The sequence below is a fragment of the Amia ocellicauda genome, chromosome 2, assembly GCF_036373705.1.
Source record: "Amia ocellicauda isolate fAmiCal2 chromosome 2, fAmiCal2.hap1, whole genome shotgun sequence".
Classification (NCBI taxonomy): Eukaryota; Metazoa; Chordata; class Actinopteri; order Amiiformes; family Amiidae; genus Amia; species Amia ocellicauda.
In genome coordinates, this window is record NC_089851.1 from 12,027,932 (window position 1) to 12,054,396 (window position 26,465).

The 26,465-nt window shown below is 37.7% G+C and overlaps 1 protein-coding gene across 1 annotated transcript in view; it reads right to left on the reverse strand.

The window, feature by feature from the left end:
* The window catches only part of lama1 (laminin, alpha 1), a 55,619-nt gene that overhangs the window by 14,338 nt on the left and 14,816 nt on the right, over positions 1–26,465 (reverse strand). Inside the window, exons 4-41 of the mRNA XM_066718748.1 lie at positions 22,698–22,940; positions 21,613–21,792; positions 21,126–21,215; positions 20,480–20,597; positions 19,924–20,102; positions 19,573–19,678; positions 19,256–19,416; positions 18,827–18,967; positions 18,374–18,511; positions 17,526–17,627; positions 17,047–17,261; positions 16,510–16,621; positions 16,150–16,260; positions 14,657–14,784; positions 13,837–13,923; positions 12,879–13,090; positions 12,098–12,204; positions 10,541–10,721; positions 10,221–10,357; positions 9,621–9,857; positions 8,815–8,958; positions 8,466–8,642; positions 8,055–8,240; positions 7,508–7,635; positions 6,987–7,110; positions 6,524–6,661; positions 6,165–6,286; positions 5,560–5,646; positions 5,158–5,351; positions 4,693–4,835; positions 4,284–4,382; positions 4,024–4,135; positions 3,267–3,423; positions 2,570–2,780; positions 2,143–2,259; positions 1,652–1,815; positions 1,113–1,248; positions 417–519 (exon numbers count right to left, since the gene is read on the reverse strand). Coding sequence (XP_066574845.1) covers positions 417–519; positions 1,113–1,248; positions 1,652–1,815; positions 2,143–2,259; positions 2,570–2,780; positions 3,267–3,423; positions 4,024–4,135; positions 4,284–4,382; positions 4,693–4,835; positions 5,158–5,351; positions 5,560–5,646; positions 6,165–6,286; positions 6,524–6,661; positions 6,987–7,110; positions 7,508–7,635; positions 8,055–8,240; positions 8,466–8,642; positions 8,815–8,958; positions 9,621–9,857; positions 10,221–10,357; positions 10,541–10,721; positions 12,098–12,204; positions 12,879–13,090; positions 13,837–13,923; positions 14,657–14,784; positions 16,150–16,260; positions 16,510–16,621; positions 17,047–17,261; positions 17,526–17,627; positions 18,374–18,511; positions 18,827–18,967; positions 19,256–19,416; positions 19,573–19,678; positions 19,924–20,102; positions 20,480–20,597; positions 21,126–21,215; positions 21,613–21,792; positions 22,698–22,940 — 5,527 coding nt within the window. The remainder of the gene's footprint in view (positions 1–416; positions 520–1,112; positions 1,249–1,651; positions 1,816–2,142; positions 2,260–2,569; positions 2,781–3,266; positions 3,424–4,023; positions 4,136–4,283; positions 4,383–4,692; positions 4,836–5,157; positions 5,352–5,559; positions 5,647–6,164; positions 6,287–6,523; positions 6,662–6,986; positions 7,111–7,507; positions 7,636–8,054; positions 8,241–8,465; positions 8,643–8,814; positions 8,959–9,620; positions 9,858–10,220; positions 10,358–10,540; positions 10,722–12,097; positions 12,205–12,878; positions 13,091–13,836; positions 13,924–14,656; positions 14,785–16,149; positions 16,261–16,509; positions 16,622–17,046; positions 17,262–17,525; positions 17,628–18,373; positions 18,512–18,826; positions 18,968–19,255; positions 19,417–19,572; positions 19,679–19,923; positions 20,103–20,479; positions 20,598–21,125; positions 21,216–21,612; positions 21,793–22,697; positions 22,941–26,465) is intronic.

Consider the following 26,465-nt stretch of genomic DNA (forward strand, 5'->3'; position numbering starts at 1 on the left):
ATATAATTGACTTTAATCAGGAATAATTAGTTACATTTTTTGCTCTAATTATATTGTTAACCCTTATACCACATGTATTTTAAGCACTATGTGCCTTTTAAAAACTCTTTTTAATTGTTGTTTGCTGAGTGCCAATCAAATACAAATTTGAAACAAAACTCCAGTTAATACATCTTTAATACCTTTTTATGATGAAGGAAGCCATTCATAGAAAAAAGAAGACTAATGAGACATCAGGCCGGTTATGGTTACATAATCATGATTTGGTGATATAGTTTTTTCCGTTGGGAAAACATGGCATAAAACATTTTAGAAAAAAATCTAAAAATATTATACCCATTAGCAAAATGTACTGGATGTAAGTTTCAGTCGTGAAATGTTATAAAGGCATAAAACCCCATGAGGCAGTGACTCACTGTCAGACTTGTTGCTCGTGTTGTGAACTTCTGACAGAATCGTGGTGCTGCGTTGCAGAGACTGGGATCCGGCTTCCTTCAGAGGCTCATCAGACGACTGTGTCTACAGTGACAAAGACACAAACTTCAATTTAAACTGATCCGTGGACAGGCAGGTCATTATAATTGTACAAGAAAGTTCCTGGGATGGAGGGAAATCTTTACAGAAAGGGGGACATTTTTGTCAAGGAAAATACAGACTGGACAAGTCCATCTATTTGACTAAAACCAAAGTGATCTGGTTCAAGTGTAATATTTAAAACTTTATTTAATGTCTTTGAAGAACATCCTCCTACAAATTAATCACTGATCAACTAGATAACTAAGTAAAACTACCATTCAGTGACTTAGGCATTTTGATGTCAGTGAGATTAACAATTTAAAACAAGACTGAATGAGCCTGTTTTTCAGCAAATGCAGATAATGTACCAGTGGTAAAGAAGCATATTCATACTTATAAAAAGGAACATCTGTACTGTCAATAACTAATCAGCCTAAATCCAACACAGATCTCTTTTGTAAGGCTTTTCTCTCTCCCTTATCATCATGAATTACCCGTCCAAGCTATCTGAGAAAAGGAACATGTGCACACATACTTTACAAAATCACATTCAATTTATACGCTCCCATGAATTGCATGTGATCACGTATACTTACCAAATTCAATGCAGCCCCAGCTGTAAGATTAGCTTCTGACAACCTCTCCGCTTCCTCGATGTTCTCCTTGATGTTGGAGTTCGCTTGAACAGCAGTCGTGGCATTGATAGAAACATTCCTCACCTCCAAGACAGCACTAGAGGAAAGAAACTTGTTCAGAATATAACCATAATCAAGAGCTACAATGTCTGTATTGACCCTTGATCAGTTACTGCAAACGTATACATATTCGAAAGACAGATGTCAGTTTTTCCTTCATAAAAAGGACTGAACATGTGGTGCAGCTGTATTCCAACAAACACATTCACACAAATACAACACACATTGCCAAACACAATGTTGGTGTAAAATCAGTTTAGAAGTCAGAAAAGGTATTTACATTCCATTTTATTGAGAAATAATATGTTGAGTTTTGAATTTACTTGAAATGTGAAATGTATCATTGCTTTCTTACAGGTCTTTAGAATGACTAACTATTTTTAGAGAGGAACATTCATTTTATTGTGAATCTGCTTTGAAACTGTCAAAAAAATGCTGACCTATAGAGTGAATCTGCCAATTTGCTCAGCCTGTCGGCGTGGTCTTCGGATCTGTACACCAGGTCGAGTGCTCCACGCTTCTTCATCTGCATGACAAGGTTGTCCACTTGTTTTCTCAGTGTGGGATTCCAGAGGTCCAGCTCATCTCGATCTTGCTCCAACATCTGAAGAGTCAAGACAAATAGCACCCACTTATCAAAAACATGTGAAGCACGCCAAGCACAGCAAGCGTTTTTGTTACAGAATGTTTTTTGTACCCTGTGTTCCACAAGGTTGTAACATTATTCTTTGTAGAAAAAATAACCCTATGCCTACAGAAGAAAATTATACATATATATTATTTTTTTTTTCTCATCAAAGTACAGGCTGTTAGTCTTAAAATACAAAATATACTAGTAATAGAGTAATATTAAGTAGTTTTTTCTGTTCTTTCTTTTCTCTATGTTTTATCCAATTATTTTCTCAGCAACAGGAATTATAAAGTCACTTACTGAAGTGGCATTAACCACATATTCAACCATATTAAATGCGTCAACCACTATTTCTTGCGCTTCTTCAACCATGACTCCGGCCTCCTTGTTCATTTTACTGACATTCCTTTGGGTATCCTGTCGCCAAATAGAAAATGTATCAAAGTTGCATTACATGAAAATAACATTATATTCCTTTAAGAAGTTAGCTAGAACACGAATTCCCTAACCCACTGTCAAATGGTAAATTTAATCACATTCTTGCTGGAACAATCATGGTAGAAGGAAGAATCCTGTCACACCAAAAGCTACCATCGAGTACTGGAACTGCAATTGTGCAATTTGGTGGTGGATCAAATTTTTGATTGACGATGTCGATGGGTGAATGTCATCTGAAATTACTATTACTTCTATAAAGGCCTATTTTGCTGCCGGTGAACTTGCTCACCTGAAATTCGGACAAGTTTTTGGAAACGGTGCGCAGTAGCTGTTTAGTGTTGTTGGTGTTTGTCTGCGCAAGGTGCACCAGGTCCTTGGTGTCTCTCAGCCGGTTTGTCTTCTCTGACAACATGCTGCCGACTATCTTCTTCAGCTCCTCAATGGCCTGCTGGGGTTTCTCCAGATCCCCCCGAACCCTCTGCAGAAGGGCCTGTGCAGCTCTGAAAGAGATTGAAGATCACAGCATGTTAGAACAGGAGGCTGACAATCACACATTAGCATTTGGTTTCATTTACTCAGATTAGAGAAAGTAAATGGCGAGCCGATGTTATTTTAGAGTAAGTATGGTTTCATATTATTATTTTCCACTAATAAGCCCAGAGTTTTCTGTAAATTGGTTACAATCGTATGTCAAATTGTCTGATTAATTAATTATGATGCTTTTTACCAACCTTTTTTCTGCAAATCATTTCTGGATTGGCTTTCAATAAATGGGTGAATATGTTTGTACAAATGTACATTCGATGCTCTGACTAGCTCTAAGACGTTTGCCATATCAAGGGGACTGATGTACTTAAAATGTCATTAATATACACAAGCGATTAGTGGTTATAGTCTTTTCTTCATATTCACTTTAACAGAGATCAGTCCAATGTACCATACTTTCTATTTGATAAAGTAACCATTATCTATGAAAAGTGACTCACACAAACTCATCTGTGGCAGTTTGATTCTGCTGGGTAAGGTCAATCTTCCTCATCTTTTCCAACAGTGTGGTCATATCCTCTAGTAGCAGACTGCTGTTTGTAAGATCCAGGTCAACCTCCAGAGACTCATTCAAGTTACCAGCCACATCTGCAAGAGCTAAATCAGAAAATATTACATTTTACTTATCACTAGTCAGGTCTTCACCATTATTTGTTAAGAATGTATAACAACAGAGGTGAATGCCTGGTACAGAATGCATTAATGTGGCTGACAGATTGTTGTATAGGAGGAAATAACAGTCATGTAATCCGCATAACAACTTTATGGCAGGGCCTGTGAAGCAATCCATAATGAACATTCAATTCTAAATACATATTTAAATTCATGGAGCCAAGCATTGTATAATAAAATAATGAAGGCGTACTGCAGGTTGTAGATGTGTGTTCAACAAGCTTCTGAAACCATTCAATCATGCTTCCAAATTCAGTGTGCAGCGTATTACATAAATACTGGGAATAATCCCAAAGAAAGTTATGAAAGCCTATTATATAAGCACTGGGCATAATCTAATACAAGGTTCACATATCATATGTTTTAACTAATGAACACTCCTGATATGCATTTGGTTTGTCTTTGTAAATATTTCCTCATCTTTACAATTACAATAAAGCACTGCATTCTTCAAACAACGTGGTGTAAAGTTTTAAAGCACATAATCTTTTCTAGAAAATCACTATTCAAACATGACAGAATTACCTTTGATAGCCGTCTGGACTTTTGTTATGAAACTCAACAGCTCATGGCTCTGATTGAGTTTGCGGTCAGTTCTTTTTTCTAGATCCAGCCCTTTGCCAAATGCCTGTGTTGTCTAAAAGAAAATAAATACATCTTAAAACACATTTCTTTGAATTCTGTTAAAGAGAAAAGTATTTTTATACACAAATACACAATACCGTTTATGTCCCTTCAAAAAGAAGTAAAACACTATCATGTTTAATAATGAGGAAAACCATTACCCTTTGATGAAGATGATCAAGCTCTTTGGTAAGTCCTGCAAACTGCTTATCCATTTGCTGTACCAAATAACTTGTATTTTTCTGCGGGGACAAGAGTGTCTAAACCAAGAAAACAGGGACCATGAAACAGAGAGACAGGGACACAAGGTCTCATCAGTTTAGTTGTATTAAATAAACCACAATCCAGATGAAACAAGGAAACCACAACCATGTTTATTATTACTTCTGAAAGAATGTTTTTGAGGATTTGGAAGGTCTCCAAAATGTGATGAATAATGAGGCTTGTTGAAAGGTAGCCATACAGCTAATTTCCCTGTACAATTTCAAGCAAGGCCAAGACAGAAGACAATGGCTCTCCCCAGGCCGCGTGTGACGTGTTGACTTGAAAGAAAATGGATTCAACTCTCACCTTCATTTCCTCTGTGGTGTTCTTGAGTGAAGCCAGGAGGCTGTATGGGGCTACAACAACACCTGTCAAGTTAACAGACTGCAGAGAGAGCTCCAGATCATCCAGGTCATTTAGCAGGACTCCTGTGCAGTTATCGTTGCAGGCTGTGAAAAGACAGATATTCATTTAAATGAGACAGCAGCACATTGTCTTTCATTGGACTGAAAGACTTACAAAGGGGGGTTATTAATATTATGCTTTCTACACATTTCCAAACTCTGGCATTTGACATTCACGGTAAAGAAAAAGAAAAACACATAAAATTAAGTGCTTTTTGAATGTGACCTCTCTATTTAGGTACATTTATATAGCAATTAATAATGCTGCATAGACACTGTGAAAGACATTTCTACACATTCAGTTTCCAAATTCAAATCTCGCAATCTAGATGCAGTCCAGGGGGATGCAGAAAGTCTGGGTACGTACACATGCACTCGGTGCCCACGAGGACGTGTCTGGGCTCACACTCATCACACAGGTGCCCACGCACGCCTTTCTTGCACACACACTGGCCGCTGAGTTCGTCGCAGTGATCGTGTTCAGAGCCGGTGGGATTGCACTGGCACAGTTCACATGTACCATCGGGCTGCTTTGGGTTCCCATAGTAACCCTTAGAACACCTACATAAAGAAAAAGAAAACTGGTTTATAACATTTTTCTTAATGCCTACTGTAAATGATTTGTACACTACATTTTGCTGTACAAAATAAATGCAAACTATTTTAGATTAACTGGACCACAATTTAAACATAGGCATAACTGCTCTTTAAATCCACCAAGAGTAATACAAATGAAAGGTAAGAGTAAAGTATATACAAGCTGATTTACCTCTCACAGTACTGTCCTTCATAGCCTGGCATGCAAGCGTTACAGCGAAAGTCACTGGCACCTTCCAGGACACATGTGGGGCTGAAACTGTAAGAACACAAGCAATGCTAACTTGCACCCCAATACAATCTAAACACTGAAGAAAACAGCAGCACAATTTGAAAAACATCAGCAATTCATTTAAAAAGATGCCAGGAAACAATTATATATACAAAATAAATAAATAAACAACCATTCTGAATTAGAGCTGTACTATAAGTCAGATTATACCTCACATTTAATTTGAAAATGTACTTTAAGTAAACATATGCTTAAATATGGTTCCATTATGTGTTTAGAGAGAGAGAGAATAATACTAAATTATGTATGTTCTTCATTTTGCTTGTTACTTCACTGTTCAGTAGAGTATCTTTGAATATTGTTTGCAATCTACTGCCATCTCCTGGAAAAAAGAATTAAAGCCATGTGCACAGTTTTTATAGCATGGATATTTTAAGTTTAATATCAATTTAAACTGTTGAATACTCTATCTCATCCAGTGTACAATACAGTCGTGCCTATATGAATAGAGGTGTGATGAACAGTAATTAAATATGAAGCCATACCCTTTTTTGTTGCCATGAGGACACGCACAGAGTGAGCAATCATTTATTGAGCCATTAACTTTTCCATAATATCCTGGAGCACAAAGGTGACAGTGATCGCCCACTGTATTGTGTTGACAGCCCTGTTTTGTAACAAAAACAAAAACATGGAGGACATGAAAGAAAATGGAGTATGGTGAGATCAGGCAGAATATTTCACATCCTATTTAATCCTAGAAAAACCTGTATGACTTCTTCTGATAAGTACAGTCAGCAAGATGGCAGTTTAATTTGATGAAAAAAATGTATTGTGTGAAACTAGGTCAGCTGTCTTATTCAATTTGCTCAGCTAAGATGTTTAACAGTTGTGTGTGACGTACCTGACATTTCCCCGTGTCCAGATCGCAGGCCTGGCTGTGGCCATTGCACTGGCATGGGACACAGGACTCAATCAGTGGGCGTGGCCCTCTTACACTCAACTCTGCCACCTTCTGCCGGTGAAACCCAGGGGCACACTCCTAGACAACCAGAGAAACACATGAGCACCAAAGTAAGAAATGGGCATAAAACACAGATTATGAAATATTAATCGGGTAATTGCATTGCATTTCTTTCATATGGTATTATAGGAAGTAACTCTGAAGAGTAATTTAGCACTTTTGCATTTTCCTGCATTAAACAGGTGCAAAAAGTGGGAAATAAAAGCTGGATTTACAGAAGATACTCACGGACCACATTTTTAGAACAATAATGAATATATGTGTGTGTAAGTGTGTGTCACACAATATCAAAGGTTGCCATAAATAAGAACAAAAACAAGCTGATCTGATCATAAAGGAGCACCTGGCAGGATAGTCCAGCGTATCCTGATGGACATTCACAGATTTCAATGAAGCGCGCAGCTGTTTCACTGCCAGTGTTCAAGTCATCAGAGTCAACCGCAACCTCCATGGAGATATTAGAAATTCTAGATTGTAAAAAGAGAAAAATATGTTATTGTTTGACACTTTAAAGTCTAAATTATTCATCATTCTTTTAAGATATTTAAAACACATTAGGAATTACAAATATTCTGAAAAATATCACTGAATATCTACTTAAAATGCCAGGTTATTTTATTTTTATCATAAAATCTTTCACACAGGGATTGGATATTAGTCCAGTACACACAAGATTAAAGAGCAAGAGTGGATTTCACAGCAATATGAGATATACTGATTACGACTTGAACAATTTAAGCTAACACCATATCTGGGCCTCTCTTAGAATCTAACTTTGATTGTTATCAGGAAAAGCAGGATTTTGACTCCACTCAAAAATGCGTTATCTACAATCTGTTCAAATAAAGCATGAAATAATGTTACCTGCTCTGTTGTAGCCCACTGCCATATGAAGCTTTGATGATGATATATTCAATGTTGCTCAGGACAGACATGAAGTCAGAATGTGTCACAGCCTTTTCAGAGACAGAGTTAAAGTACTTCCATTTGTGCTAAGAGAAAAACAAAAACACAAAAGAATGAGATTATGAAAGGATTCATTGGCAGTAATATTAGATAAAAGCCTGCATCAAAGGCTAGTAGTAGTAGTACGAATAACTGCCAGTTGCATAACCATATTTTTAAAATGTGTCTTTTCCTATGGGCTAGACCAAAATGTAAACTTTGAAATTGCCAAAATACAAACCTATACCTGTCGAGGTTACATTTATTGTCAGCAGCCACTTCATACTGCTGATAAATCTGAATGTGAGGGAGTACAGGTTTGTAATTTGTGATTCGCAGGGAAGTCAAGGTGTTGATTTTGTCAAGCCCTAAATCAGAAAGTGTGGTTCATTTGCTCTCGATCGTGACTATCATTTTGATGATTTCAAAGTATCTACATGTGTAAAATCAATTTAAATAAGCTCACCTCCTTCATGTCAATCTCCTGGTTCATTTTCACCCCATTGTCAGGGACCAGCAGGTCTCTATAGATGACCAGCTTTCTCTGGCGTCCTCCTTTAATGAGGACTTGGGGCTCGTAGTTGGAGAGTCCAGAGCCCTCAAGGGCATAGAAGGCAGACGTATATCTGAGCTTCCCTCCATAGGCCATCAGCTAATCAAAACCACAGCGAAAATACAAATCAGTATGATCTCAATAGGAAGATTTATTCAAAGCCAGTAAAGAAACCTAAAATTCAAGAAAAGTAATCTAAACAACAACATAAAACATTCAGATGCACCTTTTATGGTACACTCTGGTCAATGTTAAACAAGAACACAAAACAAGAATAAATGATTGCTGTGATGCAGATGCACGAGTACACAGATAGTCCTTTACCTTACTGCCCTGGAATGGTTTTGGCATCCTCCAGTAGAAGGGGCCGGTCAGTGAGCTTTGGACTAAGGTGGCATCCAACAGGAAGTCAGGGGGCTGCACGAAGACCCCCTCCGTAGTGCCCGTCAGGTCACTCTGACTGACGACACGCAGCACCTCCGGCTCTGAAGACACTGTGATCTGCACAGGACCACAACAACACATAAACCATCACAGCACAGTCTCTGGTTTGCTTCACTTTTAAAATGTTAAAAAAAAATTATACATAAATTAACAAACAGCAGCAGCTTTGACCTTTGGCTACATTTAACTCTGGGCTTGGCTGAGCAAACGAAAAGTCGGTGATACTCACAGGAATTCTGACTAGTCCCCCGAGTTCCTCGCAGTCTGTGGACACGCCAAAGCAGAAACACGGACTGCAGCCAGCCGGCTCGTCCGCGCTCAGGCCAAAGGTCCCAAGCTTGCATTCATCACAGCCAGCTCCGCCCACATTGTCCTGACAAACCCAAAACACCACACCATTCGTATACACTCCAGCACCAGAACAATGGAGAGAATACCTTATACACACAGAGAATGCCATTGATGTTGAGTTTAAAAACTGAACAGTGTCAGACAAAGATGTCATGCTGTACATGAAGAACTTCTTGTGGAGTTGGGCGGCTTGACGCAATGAATATAAGCATAAGGTAGGACAAACTGTCAGCCGTGCAAAAAGGCAATGAAAGGAGAAATTGTTGAAACAAGTCATGTTCTACGATGACAACAAAAAGCTATTTGAAGTGAAGGCACAGAAAAAAAATAGTCCTTGTTTTGAGAAAAATACTCATAAATGTAAGGGATAGCTGACAATCCCCTCAATTCAGCAGAAACCTGTGAAGCATTGAAACTGTATTACAGGAGATGAAAAGACAGCCACACAAAGGTCCACCATGTCTTAAGAGGCATTTTAGTACTGGAGGAGCTTTCTAAACAGCTTGATTCAAGTACATGAAGCATTTCTTTCTATACATTTATAGTTATATAGAGAGCAAGAGATTTTGTTTCATGAGATAAACACCACAGAGATAGCTCAGCAGAATCTAAGATTAGCAATGATGCTACTTAGGGATAAATGAGGTCCAGAGAGAAGGGAAGTATGAATCATAATGAGCAAACCTTGCAAACACAATTCCCCAAGTCTTCCTCGCAGCCGCAGATGCCGAGCTTCTCATCACAGTACTCCTCTCTTGTGCCGTTGATGTTGCAATTGCAGGCGGCGCATTGTGGAAAAGCTCTGAACCCCAGGGCACACTGGTCACATTTCTGTCCCCCGAACCCAGGGGTGCACTGACACTGGCCACTGGACAGGTCACACTGGGCACTGGACGACCCGATGACACTACAGTTGCACAGCTGGAAAATGACGAGGAGTTTCAAAATGCCTCAGTAAAGTTTTTGTTGATATAACATTCTTTTATATATGCACAATATACAGTTTGTCTAATCACATATATATGTTTTTTCACAATACATGTGACACCGAACAGTAATACGATACTAAACCGATATTAAAATTCTACAGTTGAATTTGTCAAAAGTGAGATGGTTCTCTTCTCTACTCATTAATACATATTTTACTCCTTAGTGGGAATGAAAACATGTTGAACAAAGTACTTTTAATGAAGAAACTCAAATTAATGATTACAATTATTCAGATATTCCTATTTTCTTTCACACTGAAATTAGTTTTTCATGGTGCAGAACTTATTAACTTACCTTGCATCCTGACACTGAGTCATGTCCCCAGTAGTTGTGTTCACAGAGCTCACACTTCTCTCCTTTAGTGTGGGGGGGGCAGATGCATTCGCCCGTCTCTGGGCTGCAGTTGTTGTGGGTGTGGGCACAATCACACTCTGAGAGGGGACAAATCATATCGAAGAGCAGACATGAGCATTACCTCTGCAGCAGACGGCTCCAAAACGTCACCTCAGTCATTCTTTAAAACAGAACTTAAATCAATGCCGAATAAGCTAATGTACATCTTGTACAGTCAAGAACATGCTCATAGCTCTTGAAATCAAATATGACAGTCCCACCTTTGCACCCATCATCTTGGAAGTCATAAAAGCCATGCTGGCAGCGGTCACACCTGTCCCCTGTCACTCCTGGGATGCAGACGCACCGTCCTTCGTGGCTGCAGTCCGCAGAGAGCGACCCGGCCTCGTTGCAGGCGCACAGCTCACAGCCAGCACCGCTGCTGAGGCCGAAGTGACCGGGCTATCAGAGATACACAACAAAAAATTTGTCTTATAGTTGCGATACATCATCATCTCTGAAACACTGGCATATCCATTGACTATGGACTTCACAGATTCAAATGCACTGTTGTACAATTATTAGTGTGCACTACAATTTCAAAAGATCTATGAAGGGGCATAACAGATTGTCTTGTTTTTTTATTGACTTCTTCATTTTGCGTTTATTTTTATATGCAACATTATGGATCTGATGAAGATTGCACAGTCAAACCATTACCTTATATCAAATTAAATCAATTGAAGGCTGGTAAATGTATTTTCACCTTGACTACAATCACACTAATCAAATTATAAAACACAGCCTGTAAAGTTTGCTCATATAAATTCATTTTGTTGGCTACTGAATATATTCAGATCATTAGATGCTTCAAACTTTTTCCAAACTCAACTAACAAATCATTTGCCGCTTTGTGCTTTAAGGTCCAGTGAAGCACTACATTGTCATTAACAGGAAGCAGTCCAAATTAGGAGTGTAAAGGAGTAACATCTGGGGAACATTTCTGAAGGAACATCTGCTCAACTGCATACAATTTCCCCCGACTATGCTGCAGCCACAAAACTATTTTCCAGCCTTATCATTTATATCACCATCCATTCAAGTATGAAAAGACAATCTGATAGCCACAGATAATGAGGAAAACATTTGCCTACAGTTTAAACCAGCTGGCGTCATCTGCAACAAACACACAGGAGGAGAGAAACCCTGGTCTTCTACATGAAGCAATGCCAGGACGTTTGGTCCAGTCTTAGACCTTAAAGACCATAAAGTATTTTTCTAAGAATGATTTTAGAAGTTGGAGGACAATGATGTAACTGACACTGAGCTCCCAAAGGATGTAAACCTAGATTTGAATTTGTTTTGCCGCCCTCATGTGATTTATGGACCATAATGGGCTTTTACCCCCAGTCTTTGGGGAGCAAATTTCAGGTGCTATTGAAGTATTTTATTCCATTACATCATTTAGCACCCTGTATTGCTAAATCACAGATATCACTGTATCAAATGAGTCAAATATAGCGAAGAAAATTAATTTGTGTCTTGTTGGCATTTTTGAATGACAGTGGAAAAATTAATATTTGCTTGAAAGGGGACTGTGTGCTTCCTATGAGAACATTTGATTGTGCGGTTGCAGAAGTCACATACAGCACATCGATAGTATGAGCAAGTTATAATTAATATATGTATCATAATGCATCATGTTTAATTTTGAAAGATTCACTTCACTTAATACCTTTTTTAATGAACACTGTAAAGCTACCTATGTGTAAATGTATGGTTTCGCTAATCTCTTAAAAAAATGCCACCAAGGGTTCAAGGTGTTAAATGGGGCATACCTTGCACTGGTCACACTTCTCTCCGATGACGTTTGGTTTGCACTGACACTCTCCCGTCTCCACATCACAGACCGTGGAGAGCGAGCTGTTTGCATGGCAGCCACAAGCTTTCATAAAAAGAAAATTAAAATCCCTCACACTCATTAGACAAGGTTCACTGAGAAAGTATAGAGCTAAAAATCTAATTTCATTCACATTTGACATATAAATGTCTTTGTGGTGGCTGTTATGCCTTTCTTCACTAGATGTCAGTATAACTCCTTGTTCAAAAGAAGTGTGCTGAGATTTTCTGTTTGTTTAGTTCATAAAATAGTGTCTCAAATATAAAAATTTACCAAACAGATTGAATTAAACAATGCATTTATTTCCGTACATTCATTACTTCAAAATAAGTTGAATTTAATTATAAAAGTGATCTCACTCATTACCCTGAAAATTGGTCTTGGTTACAGGTATGAATTGTGCGCATGACAGGAAAACAAAATCAATACATGCAAATCATTAACGTATACATTAACAAATAAGTAGCCATTAGACGTGGCTAAAATGAAATAGTTTTCCAAAATAAGGTCTCATAACAATTAAGGAAGGGATGTAACCTCCAACAATATATTATTCAGTGTTCCTATATCATTCTCTTCCACATTGACCAATTTGAAATGTTACAGAAACAAAACTATACATCAACCAACAATAAAATTAACCTCATCAGCATATAGTGAGGAGAAACTGGTGAAAATGCTTTAATATCAGAGAAAAACAAACAACTCTTAACACTTACCCTGGCAGTTCTTGGCCACAACAGCATCACCAAAATAGCCTTCTTTGCATTTCTCACAGTGGCTACCCGCTGTGTTATCAATGCATTTCAGACACTCCCCTGTCTTTGGGTCGCAGTGGCCGGGCTCCAGTGGGTCCACATTGCCATTGCAATCACACAGAACACAGCGCTCTCCTGGCACCGCCGGCTCTCCATAGTAACCATTTGCACACCTAAAACCACAAAGTGCAGGAGCTGCTCAAGTTCTGATAAAGGCCTACATCTGCTCATGCTAGTGGGGGGGACAGTTTAGAAGTACAATAACAAATAGAACTGACCGGTTCACTTCATTTGAACAACTGTTGTGAGGAAATAATCACATCATTCCAAATTAATAGAATTAATATCAGCATATGAACTGAAATAAAAGCTTCCTAACTTACACACCAAAAAAAACATTTTTGTCCAACACTAGTATATTGAATATAGAATATTAAATATGAAGAATGACTGGCACATACCATACAGAGTGAGGTAAGAGTAAATCTGGGGCAAATTCAACCTAACAGACATTATTCCAGACATGTGGGCATTCTGTACTATTAAGTTCCATGTCAGTATAGTATCAGCTTTCCTCTACAATGATTCAATCATGTTACATTGAGTGAAACACATTATTCCCCATGCCCTGGGCAGATACAGAGTGGGTTAATCACTCCTAAGGGTTGAGTGCTCACTGCCTTGTTGTCACACAGGATTTATGAACTTGTGGATCATATTAAAGCTGGTAACATTCCTTGAACAAAAACATAAAATCAGCATTTTATATCACAAGTCAGAGCATATTCTATCTGATTTGGGGATCCTCAGGGTTTTTCCATCAAAGCACAGCTTAACACGTCAATTCTCTGATCAGGTACTCGCTTACAAATATTCAGTAACAAGGGAGACTCTGGAATGATTTAGGCGTTTCAATTACCTTTCACAACGGGAACCCGTATACCCTGGCAGGCACTGGTCACACATCACTTCCTTTGCACTGTCCAGATGACAGGTAGGGCTGAAACTAAAGAAGCAACAAATGGGAGTGAATGGCAAAACACGCTGATCTCAACTTGACTTACTTTTGAAACGGGAAAGTATAGACAAAGAGAGAGCTCATTTTTGGAAGACTGCCACAGTAGCTCAGGAAACATTACTTTCAAAAACAATACCTCAGTGGATTTGCTTTTTTTTAACCTTTCTCCAATATTGTGGGCAAACAATATACAAAACCAGATTTACGTTGAGAAATTAACAAGTATCCTGGATTCGACAGCAAGGGATCTGCCTAAACAAAGTTGACATGTGAAAGATAAGAAAGATCAAATATAAGCTTTTCAACTATATTATATTGAAACCTGGTCGCCCTCCTTCCAAATAAACACATGTATTATGAAAGTCAAAGAGTAGATGAACAAATATATTAGGGATGGGCATTTCAAATGTTTTCACTTTTAAAATAATATCCTTAATCTGTTTTTGAGTATTTGAATATTGGAATACTCATGCCCATCCTCAAAACACAAACATACATTCATACATAAATAGGAAAAAAGTTGAGAGAATCCTACAGGTGTAAGTGTCTATATTCAGCAATGTGATGTCATGACAAAGAAAGTGAACATTTATGAGAACACTGTTATCAAGCACAGAACAATAGGCAGATTGTAAGAACTGCCTGTACTAAAACTAATGGTCATAACTTAGAACAAAGTATCTTTCTTCAGGCACATTTCAGCATTAGTTTCGAAACCTACTTGTTAGATGGCATATTCAAAGGACAGGCACATGTCTGGCAATCGTCAGGGGTGCCATCTGATGCATCACCATAGAAACCAGGAAGGCACTGATCACAATGAGGCCCTGTGGTGTTGTGCTTACAATCCTGTGGATAATTTAGGAGAATTCAATTACCCATCTTTTCACAGAAGGACATTTAAAACTGTGTAATTGTCGTAGTTTACCGAGATCTAAGAGATGAAAAAATACTCCACAAATAAAATACAGTCTCTTATACTCAATAGTTCAACTGAGCTGGATAGATTTTCTATTATTTTACAAGGTACATAAAAAGAAAAGAATACATCATACTTGTCTTGTGAATTGTATCTATTGCTCTCTACTGTATACTTAAAAGTTAAGAGTGGACAACAGATGCCAACAAAGACATACTTTAAGAACTGCACACAACTCCATGTATACAGAATGCCACAAAATATTGATTGTATAGTTTGACTTGCGGTATATAAAGATGTATAAATCAGGATGCATCTGTCACAAAATTAGTAAACAAGGCTTCTTGCAGGAAGCTCTCTGCAGTGGAATTATCTATAATGTCAACATAATCAATGTCAAATTCAATTCTCCCGATTTCTTCAGGGCATTGTATTAATTTTCCCACAGTTGAAAAAGCTACTATGCAAGTAGAAATATTTAGATAAACAGCTTGAGGATATCTTCCTTATTTAACACAGCTGTTATTATAACAGAACAAGACAGACTAATAGCTTGGAAAGTATCATTTACGTTAATGCTTTCTACATACTGCACTGAGAAGCAATCAATTTATACAATATTGAAACAACTTTCTGTAAATGGTTTAAACAACTAGAGTTACATGAGGAGAGTAGGCTACATGAGGCAGTCGTGTGCAAAAAGATATTGCAGGCATAGAACACTTGTTTCCTCATCGATTTACATGATCTGTACATGAACTTGCACTCAGCAAAAGGTGATCAGTGTCACCTGGGTCATGTGGTTATTTACTTGTATTTGTGTGAAGTTTTAAATGACCAATTCAGAGAGTTTTATTTTACACTGGAGTGTAATTATATATTATTATAAGAAGTTTACATGTTGATAGAGAGCCGTGTACCTATTGGTGATCTTTTTTGCAATGAAGAACTGTTAAATAATGCTCACTGAACATCTCTTTCAAAACAGAACTGAAGATATTTACTCCTCTGTTTTGTTAACAGTAGCAAATGTCTAAATTTAGACCAAAGTTTTATGGCCACATTATATGAACTGCTGTACTGTGCTGTAAAATACACCAACAATGAGTCTCTGATAAAATATAACACACAGGCAAATGAAAGCAATGATATCACTGATATCCTGAAATAATTTCCAACATGTGCAAATCAATGAATGTATATTACATATACATAATTTCAGCAACAGACCAAATACATTATTAGATTCAATAATTAAAGTTAATAGTTAAAGTTAACGAGGCACACACACTTACATAGCAGACACCATTGACATCACATTCTGTGTCGTGGTCGTTACATTCGCACTGTAGACAATTGCCACCAAACAGAATTCCTCCAACTCGATAAAAACCAGAACTGCAATACTGAAAAAGAAGGACAAATTAAACAAAAATATTTTAGTTTTGTATTGTCCCAGGTAAACATGATTGACTGATTGTACATTTTACCTCAAAAATACAATCTCTAAAACATGAACAAATTAATGAACACATTTGAAATTTATAGCAGATATAACCATGCTAGATATGTAATGCGTTTCCATGATTTTCAAATGGTGTAACCATCTCTGATGACAGTAGGGCTAACTTTTGATGACACTGCAATGCTCTCACCTCACACGATGTGCCAGTGTAACCCCATGGGCATTCACAATGCTCCACGTCCATTGCAGGTTTCAAATCTATGGCATTAATATTTGCTGTATCCAAAGAGACAGAGCCCAGCCTGTTGGGGAGGGTTTAGGATAATCAGTTAGAGAACAGAAACTAATCAAAGAAAACAACAATAATAAAATGATATGCAAAGAAGTGAAAGTTCAAAGGATAAAAAATCTTGTCGGCTGCAAGTACAGAGTCCCCTTCCATCACACATAATAACCAATCACAAGACATGCTTGGAATATCAGTAAGGAGTGAAAGCTTATCAGCCACTGTCCTCTGAGAGACTGGACTAGGTTGCAAATTCAAACTAATCCCATAAAAACAGCAATAACATGCAGTGGGAGTATTACGCGGACTTGAATTGAGCATTACCAGTTTTATCCTCAGACACAGCCTGTGAAATGACTGCCTTTCAATTAAATCCTGGCAATAAATTCCAACAACAAAGTTCTGATGTTATAGATGTTTTTAAAAGAAACCTGAACTTGCCTCAGAACTGCATCAGCAGTGCGGTTGGAATAGACTCTAATATGCAGCCCTGTGAGGTTGGCCAGAGCGGTCATCAATTCATCTCGCTGGGTCGGTTTTCTGGTGTGGAGGTCAATAAAGCTCCTCGGCACAATTTCAACCGCAAGACTTCGCTCTTTATAGGGCTTCAACAGCAGCTGGTGTCCGTGCCCCATTTGTAAAGTCTTGCCATTTCCCTAAGGAGCACAACATGCCAGCATCAGCTACTGTCACTAACAGGACGATCTTCTAAACATTCATCCCTCACCACTGAGAACTACAGATAAGCAGGACACATTCCCATTCCCACATCAAACACACATTGTGTACTCATATTTTAGCTGGATTAACAAATAACAGTACAGGAAAATCTCCTCCACAGATTAAACGTCCCCTCATCGTCACTTTCCGTGGCCAATAACAATTCTACACAAGCATTTAACACTTTCTTTATTAATTACCTCAATAATGACATTGAAATCAGCAATCAGGTAGGTGTCCAAATTCTCTTGAGAAACATCATAAGAAACATTGTACCTCAGGAACCCTCCATAAGCAGTCAGCTTTAAATGGAAAATAAACAAAACAGGCAGTATTTAAGACACAACGCACAAAGATGTAAAACAACATGTGTTATTATACAGGCTGTGTTTTTCATATGTTACTTCCAGTCAATATATTTGAAGCAGTATTATTAGCAAATGACAAGACAACTCTTATGATGAAGCCCAAACAGCTTGGAAAAGTTTTGTTCTCCCCTCTCTCTCCCTCCCTCCCTTCTTCAAATATGAAGTAAATTTCATAGACAATTACTAATTCTAATTGAATTAATCACTCCAGGGACTAATGTGTACAAGGATTTAATGTGGTTACAACGAGAACAACCTAATTATTTCCAAGCTTCATAATTTACCCAGGTCTGCTAGAGTTTAATTGGAGAGTATGATCCATTAACTTGAAAAAAAAGAATGGGAAATTGAGAGGTAACAAAAAATGAAATCCCTGGGGGAGAACAGCAGCTATTTTCGAACTTCTACAAGCCTGTTCAAATCAATTTTGCCTGCCTTAATACTTGTAGTTCATTATCAAAAATAACAGCTTAGGAAGACATTATACTACAACCCACTTAATGTCATTTGGGAATAAACAAATTTTAAAAAACTAAAACAATAATGGCACTATTTCTTTAGCCTTGTCCATTAAATCTAATGATGCCATAAAAATAAACATTGATACACGCAGTTGCCCAAATAAAATATTAATGAACAGAGACACGTGAAAGCATTTTTTCTCTCAATATAAAATGTACCTTGTTTCCCAAGAATTTCTCCGGAGCTGACCAAGAGTAGGGGGACGTGAATGCCCTGTTTCCAGCTGTGTTGTTAACAGTAATATAATTATCCTTGACCTGAGGAACAGGAAGTAGCCAGCCATCGATATTTACCACCTTAAAGAGAAAAAAAGGCCCAGTGTGACCGTTCTTGAGAAATACACAGTCACATCTGTGACAGATGTGACACAGTCCCTGACACCCTTCCAGCAATTACTCAACACATCTGTTTGAACTGTACCTATAATACAGCAGCCTAATCCCTGGGCTGCTCAGCTTTCTTGCTCTAACTTCTTATTAAACATGCTTCTGATGTAAACTGTATGTCATACTAGTTAAGTGCATCTGCTAAACAATACAAATAAATACATACAAATAATGGTGGGTATCCACAGCTACCTCCAGAGGTACAAACCTGGCAATTAAACATACCTGAGTTACAGGCCAAGAAATACTCTCGCACACGTCAGACACTCCGAAGCAGAAACACTCGGTACAGCCCTCGGGGTTGCTCTCCTGGAGGTTATAATAGCCTCGCTTACAAAGGTCACAGTTTGTACCCATGACGTTCTCCTGCAAAAGAAACAAGGTAAGAGGTTTGAGTACACATGAAGGGGAATCAGGGATTATGCTTTAAGCTGACAATTACTGCATTGTAAATTTCTTTCCTTGTATGTTACAAGTCAGACTAAGAAGTGATTAAAAGAAACCTGAAAGAAAGATATTAGTGCAAATGGGTTACTGGGGGTCTGTGGCTGTTAATTAGGACGTGCAACATCTTAAACGTTGCCAGGGAATTCCACTTCCACTAGGTAGCTTTTGGGATGTATGAAAACTACTAAAATACCTATATTCCTTTACCTTGCATATGCATTCCTCAGCACAGGGGTCTGTATTAACACTGCCCACCAGGCTACAGTTACAGTGGATACAGTAGGGATAGTCTGTGAAGCCAAATGCACAGCGATCGCATTTCTCCCCAGTGTAGCCCTCTTTACAGTGACATTGCCCTGGATGTAAACCTGAAAGAGATCGAAAACAAGTACCGCACAAGTCAATAAGGCAAGTATATTAAAAAGAACCACTACAAGCACAGTAATATAGACCAGTGTCCATGTCAGGGCACTCTGCACACATTAGAAAAGCTCAATAGAAATCTGAAAATAAACCATAAATACCATTTTGGGGATCAGCATGATTTTCATCCTTAATGCAGTTCAAACTTTGAGAGCCAGATGGATCGCACTGACACTCCACACAAGGGTTCTCATCATTGGGGGAAACCTAATTAAAAAATCAACTTTGATCAACTTTAAGCATTCAATATTGTGGACATGATGAAAGCAGGAATAAGAACATTATAACTGTATAAACTTAATTTTACAACTAAACAGATTTGAACTGTCTTGCTGCAGCTCCATTGGATATGCTGTAAACTAGGCACCCACTAGATATATAAATAGTTCAATTAAAATAGCAGCAAATAAGAGGTATCACAGTCAACCACCAGAACACAGACAATTAATTACCCTTTGTGGTCTGAAGTAGCTGTCAGCACAGGTTTCACAGTTGATGCCAGCTGTGTTCTGAGTGCAGTTAATACAAACTCCTCCACCAACGTGCTGACCATGAATATTCATGCTCATCCGGGCGTCTGCCACTGTCTGGTTGTAGTAACAATCTTCAGCCTTGTTGTGGCAATTGCATTCTTGAAGAAAAACGCAAATATATTAAAATTAATTGAAAGTCATTAAATGTTTTCTCTTCAGTAAAACACAACAGTTACTTTTCAAGTTCTGATCACTTTCACGGTACAATTAGGTACAACAACATTCACATCAGCAAGAATGAGGATCTCTGTATTTTAAATAATGCAGTGGATTACGGTAGATATAGGGTTGATTCATATGAATTGGATGTAACTGGATGGTTTTATTGAATCGGGTATTTAGTATTGTATTGTCTGATATATTCTGTACTCTGCTCTATGTGTAATTGATTACATTTGTAAACAAGCTTCAGAAGAAGTCAAGTTTGTGATTGGTAAACACATTTGCAGCTTCATTTTTCTTGCATTTCGCTTACTTTCACAAGTGTTGCCATAAGAGATCGTTCCAGGTTGCCAGGGTTTCTGATGGTAGCCAGGGCAACATTCATTACAGCTCTCCCCACATGTATTGTGTTCACACACACACTGCAGCTTCTAAATTAACAAAGAGAACAGAAGACTTTTTGTTAGACTAACTGGAAATATATTTTTTTACGCTCTCCCATGTTCATCTTCTTGTCAGTTCCTCAGCAGCAATGCAATTACCACTCACTGTTACAGTCCTGTTACAGCAGTTTCCGTCCGCAGGTCTATGCTCTTAAACAGACACATTTCAATAACCATGTTTGTCTATTTCCTAATCTATTCATCCCATTTCAAACAAACTAGGAAGGAAAATGGAAGCTTATGTTAACATTCTCATTCTTCCATCAGGTGTAAGAAAGTGCTGTGTACTGGCTTCCAGCATTAAGCGTCAAGTTTCAGCTGACAACCTCGTGAGATCACAGCTGTTTTCTCTATCATCTTCACAGGGACGTGTCCGTCTTGTTAAGCAGAAACAAACTGGCAAGGACACGGCAATAGATTGAAAGGATATCTGTAACTACAATACTTCTCTCTAGCTTGTAAAGGCACAATTTCACTGAGACAGAAAATCTTCAGAAATGATTTTCTTCACACAACCTTTGTTACTTCATCCCATGGGCAGCTTTGTGCGTGGCCATAGCAGATACACATGCCTCCCACAGAAATGTCCTTGATGGAGTAGTAATACTGTAAGGCAGAGAAAAAGATGATTCAGAAAAATTAAATCATTTTTAATAAGCTACACCAACATTACAGTTATTTTATATTGTTCACTTAGACTAATGGGCATTGAAAAAGAAAACAGAAAACGTAACGTGGGAAATGGAGGTAAAAAGATCAAGAACACCGAGTGCAAAAAACGAGTGTTGAAAGTTTTTAAGTCAGGAAGATCGAATGTCTTCTCGCTTTTAGATGTATACTGCAAAGTCTTAAATTATAGAAATTCAACTTAAACTTTTAGTTCTTATTTAAGATTATTACTGTTGTGCTGATTCCGTGTAAACATTCTAACATACCAATTTAGAAAAGGAGAAAAGGTTCAGCCCAAGTGCTTGCTACGTGTTGCACGATTGCGTAAACGTACCCGACGGGTGACTATCGGATCCACATCTTTGGGGTCCCGGTAGCTGAGAGTCATGAGGTCAGCGTTGAGGGTACGGATTCTCTGGAGGCGCAGGCGAATGAAGCGCGCCGAGGTGAAGTCCAGCAAGGCCGGGGTCAAGAGATCGGCACTCGGCCTGCCGTTGATCAGGGATGTGTGGATCTGTGCGACAGAGAACACACAGCTTGCAGATTGGTGTCTGAAATCACACATATCTGTGTAGGAAAGCTTTCGAACCTGATATTGTTACATTATAATTATTTGGGTCTCTACGAGTCTTTGAGCTCAAACAATGTAATTTTGGTAAATCAGCTCAAATATGTTTAATAGCCAATGAATAAGGTGCCCCACTGACTGATTAATGTGAATTACTTTTGCAACAGTAGAAATGTTTAAGAACAGGCAGTGTATCAGTGGTCAGACTCAATCACTCAATGTCAATAATACAGATATAAAAGGAAGCAATTGAAACCCTACAGAATTGACCCCATCTGTCTCTGATTTAATTTTCTTCCTCCTCGTCTGTACAGTGAGGATGTGTATTGTAATTGAAAAACAAGTGATTTTACTACAGAATTTCATTATGTTTCTGCTCTCCACACATCAATTAAACCACCTCTGTGAATGGTCTGTTAGAGTGCGTTTAAAGAATTGTACATTGTCTGCGCTCTCAGCTGACTAAATCGGGCCTTGAAAGAGTGCCAAGGAGTATGACTGGACTCCAAGTATGTGGGACTGGTAATATGAAGAGCTTTATCTTTGAAAGTGTTGTGTTTTGCAGAGCTATCAATTCAACTGCAATATAAAGGTCTTTTATTCACAAATAACATCTGTGAGGCATGAATAACAACCATGAAATACATCCATAAACAGCACAAGTTATGCTTCTAAGTCTCTTACTATCAATGACCAGTTTTCACTTCATTAAAAAAAAAAGTAACAGTACTCTGTGTTATTTAAATCAGTAATCTAAGTGAACCTAGCACGTCACTATACCCCCTAAAATGTAAATACAAGATACAATATTTGTTTGATGAAATGTTCAATTGACATGGAAGAAAGTGTACCTCTCCGTGCTCCAAGGGAACCAGCCGGGAATAGTAAGAGGTGCAGATTACTTCTTCGTCGGATTTGTACGTTGGGGGCCCGATCCTCGGTGTGATGTTGTACCGTGTTAAGCACTCTGTGTCACTGATAGCATAGTACTGCCATGGCGTGAAAGTCTCTCCATCAAGAGAGCGCTCCAGAATCCAATTACCAGGGCGAGGCGAGTTGGCAGCCTTAATGATGATATAGGCAACCTGGAAGACCTTAAAAAACAATACATACACAAAATGTGTCATTACTTCACGTATGACCATAGTGTGTTTATAACTATACTTGTTAGGACACCAATAGATCATACATAACTATGTATTTTTTGGTGTTCAGGATCATAGAAAGACTGCACTTAAACATGCCATTGGCAAGTACTAAAACCAAGGATTTTAAGGCACTGAGTTCAAAATAATAAAATTATTAAACCGAAGGCATGATGATGGCATAATGCTAAATTGCACTGCTATATTTTAATCTGCAAGTGAGAGGGCATAAGCAGCTTCTTAGGAGTAAGTCCAGCACTAATATCAAATATGTGGTTGACATCAAATGCTACACACATCTCAGTCCCACTAGAATTCAAAACTATACATTGACACCGCACGTGTAAATTAGTCAAATAATCACCCATTTGGCCACATACATGTGATCTACGGATGAGTGTGTGAACCATTTAACACTTTGGCTCTGCACATAAGCCTCCTCTTGGGCTTGACCACGAACTTCACCCTCTGTTTGCCACAGTCTGTTGAACTGCCTCTGTGCCTATTACACAGTCGGCTAGTTTGCAAATTAGTTACTTTTGATTACACAGGGGGTTTTCAATGGCTGCAGTGCCATTATCTCCACATTAAAAACTGCAGCTGATGCAGCTAATTTTAAATCCTGTTTCAACAAGCAGTCAAAACAAACTGCTCTTTTATCAGGTGCTTCAACGTCAGCCAGCATGATGGGAACAAGACTAAAGAATTTGATAGATTCAAATAAATAAATAAATAAATAAATAAATAAATAGATTGATTTTATTAAGTTGTTTTTTTGGGGGGAAGGATGGGTAAATAATTCAGGAATTGTATTGATCACCAATGCAGAGGTCATAAACAATTTACTGGAGTAGTACATTATATAGCATAAAACAAATCTATGCTGATCAAATGTCATTATAAACTGTCATTAAAAAAAAAAAAACTACTGTTGAATTTTAACATTTTGGGAATGCTTGTTTAGAATGCAATATCTCACAGAATCCGTACATTTAAATTGGAAATACACGACGTCCAGGCACAGCCACTAGACTAGGCCAGTTCTCCAGGCTCCCGCATACTGTTCTGGTGATGTCTCTTAAAAATGTGCTGTGCTGTCACTGGTAATTCACACTGCAGCGTCTGCAGCTCTCAGATCTGCTGGGGCCTTGGTTTGTAAATTAAATTATTCAACATACCATATGTAAAAAAGACACTGAGAAAAAGACGAACCTTCTATCTCACAAAATATACTGTATATATATACACTAGTATCTAGAAAGAAATCTAATTAAATTCATGAAATAAGTACTACCCTAACTAACTAGCCTGAGCTATATGCTTAATATATTGCATCATGTTTTACTTTCTCTGTGTTCACCATTTCTCAATCTTACTTTCAAACAAGTTATATTTTTCTTTTCTGAATATAATAATAAAGGTGTGAGTGACTTTTGGTATAACATACAGTCTCATCTTCATGGCAGATCTCAGTTTCAGCAGTTTAAATCTGTAGGCTTCATTTTTCAACTGATAAGAAGGGGATGCATAATTTAATGATTAGTCTTAGTCTTGATCCAATGAACAGATATCCAAGTCTAATTAAACTGGGCTATACCTAAAACAAAAAATCAGAATTCAGTAAATATACCTAATATGACTACATTAATGTGTAGACCCATGAATGCAATTTACAACATGTTATGCTCCTGTCTAAATGATATTAAATATTACTCAAAAAGCATGTACTAGATTTTCATTATCAAACAAGTCGTTGTTTTACATTTGTAATTTTCATGCATTGCAACCAATCTTTAAAACAAAATGATGAATGTGATGATAAGTAATTTTGTCTTGTGACAGATAAAGATTAAAAAATCAACATGAAAAACATCAATTTGGCAGTAATGACCAGCCTGTGCAAGAACATCTAAACCTAAAGGATGAATTGGTTTGTTGGGGTCCTTTGCAATTTGTACTAAACTTGGAACTACTGTTCTTGAACATTTCTATCTTAAGACCTTCAAACAAACAAAAAAAAAACGACTAAAAAAACATTCTGTACTCTACAAACTATAACAGTTAAATTCTGGGTAATTTAATGTGACTGACCTCCAAACAGCGAGAATGCAGCTCTTTGTCATGTGAGTGAAGGGTAACATTTTCACTAGAGCAATTTAAAATATTTTTACAAAGGACAACTCAATACACTGTGTTCCTTACTTAAGAGCAGTAAATTAGCACTTCACAAACAGATCACGTTAAACGGTTGCAAGCTGTATTTATTAAATTGAACAATATCAGGGGTTTCTCAGGTTGAGTAACAACTCCTTAATATACTATTTCCAATTAGTTCCATTTATGAAAACCAACAAAGGACAAGCATATTTTTGTAATGCATAGCATGCATAACACATTCCATATGTATTCATGGTATTTCCCCTTTTCAGCAAGAATTAATAATCAAAAGCAGCAAATAAAGTTTTACTTAGAATTTCATCAGCTGGTGGAAAGTATTCTTCATAGTATCCTATGAGTAGTGGTTTAATTCCTGAATGACCCCAGCGGATGTTATCTGATGCCTGACTGAGGTAAATAACTTTTGCCAAGATTAATTGGAATTTATGTAGTGTTAAACAATCCCTGCAATGGGATGAAGTTAGCTAAATCATGACAATTTAGGACTGACAATGTTGAAATCACCCCTGGCTTCCCCTGACCTCAATTGAACTTCATTCTGTACAGAAATATTCAAACTGCTTACAGTCATGTTTTTATGTAGATATTTTAATGTTTTTCTGCCACGGGACCACTTGGAAGTGGTGCTGAGCAACATTCCCTTTACACCGATGAACTGGAAAGTTTGGGATACCCCAGCAAGTTGGATTAACAGCTGCAGACAGTTCTCCATCTGTTTGTGATCACTAAGCAGATTCCTGTAATAATCACAAGGCTTTATATTTACATTCGTCTGGATGTTTGTATATTTAATTTGTCAGTATAGGGATTGCTTTTAATTACAAAGCATTACACAGCTGGGATAACAGAATAAACAACATGCAAATAATCACATATATACATATATACATACATATATTTATTTATTTTATGGATCAGAGCGTCTGCTAAGAAATAAATAATAATATATTTATTTATTAGAATGACCCCATCACAAGACTGGTTTGATTGGTCTTATCTGAAGGTATGCAAGAGCCTTGGGCTTTTTCAAACTCAAGCTTTTAATTTATATTGCTATGCACTAGCTAATACCTCCCCTGTAATGTAATACAATTTAAACAGCTTCCTATCACTGATGCAGCAGTTTGACGATAAAAGGAAACAACTCATTTTGTACAATCTGCCAATGCAGGTTGGAGAGAAGTCTCTTGTTCCTCAATTCCACCACTATCCACATATTGTTCAGCATAAGAGATGAAAGAGGTTGTTGTTTATCATGGGCTACTTAAAGCCTTGTCATAGCAAAAATGTCAGAGG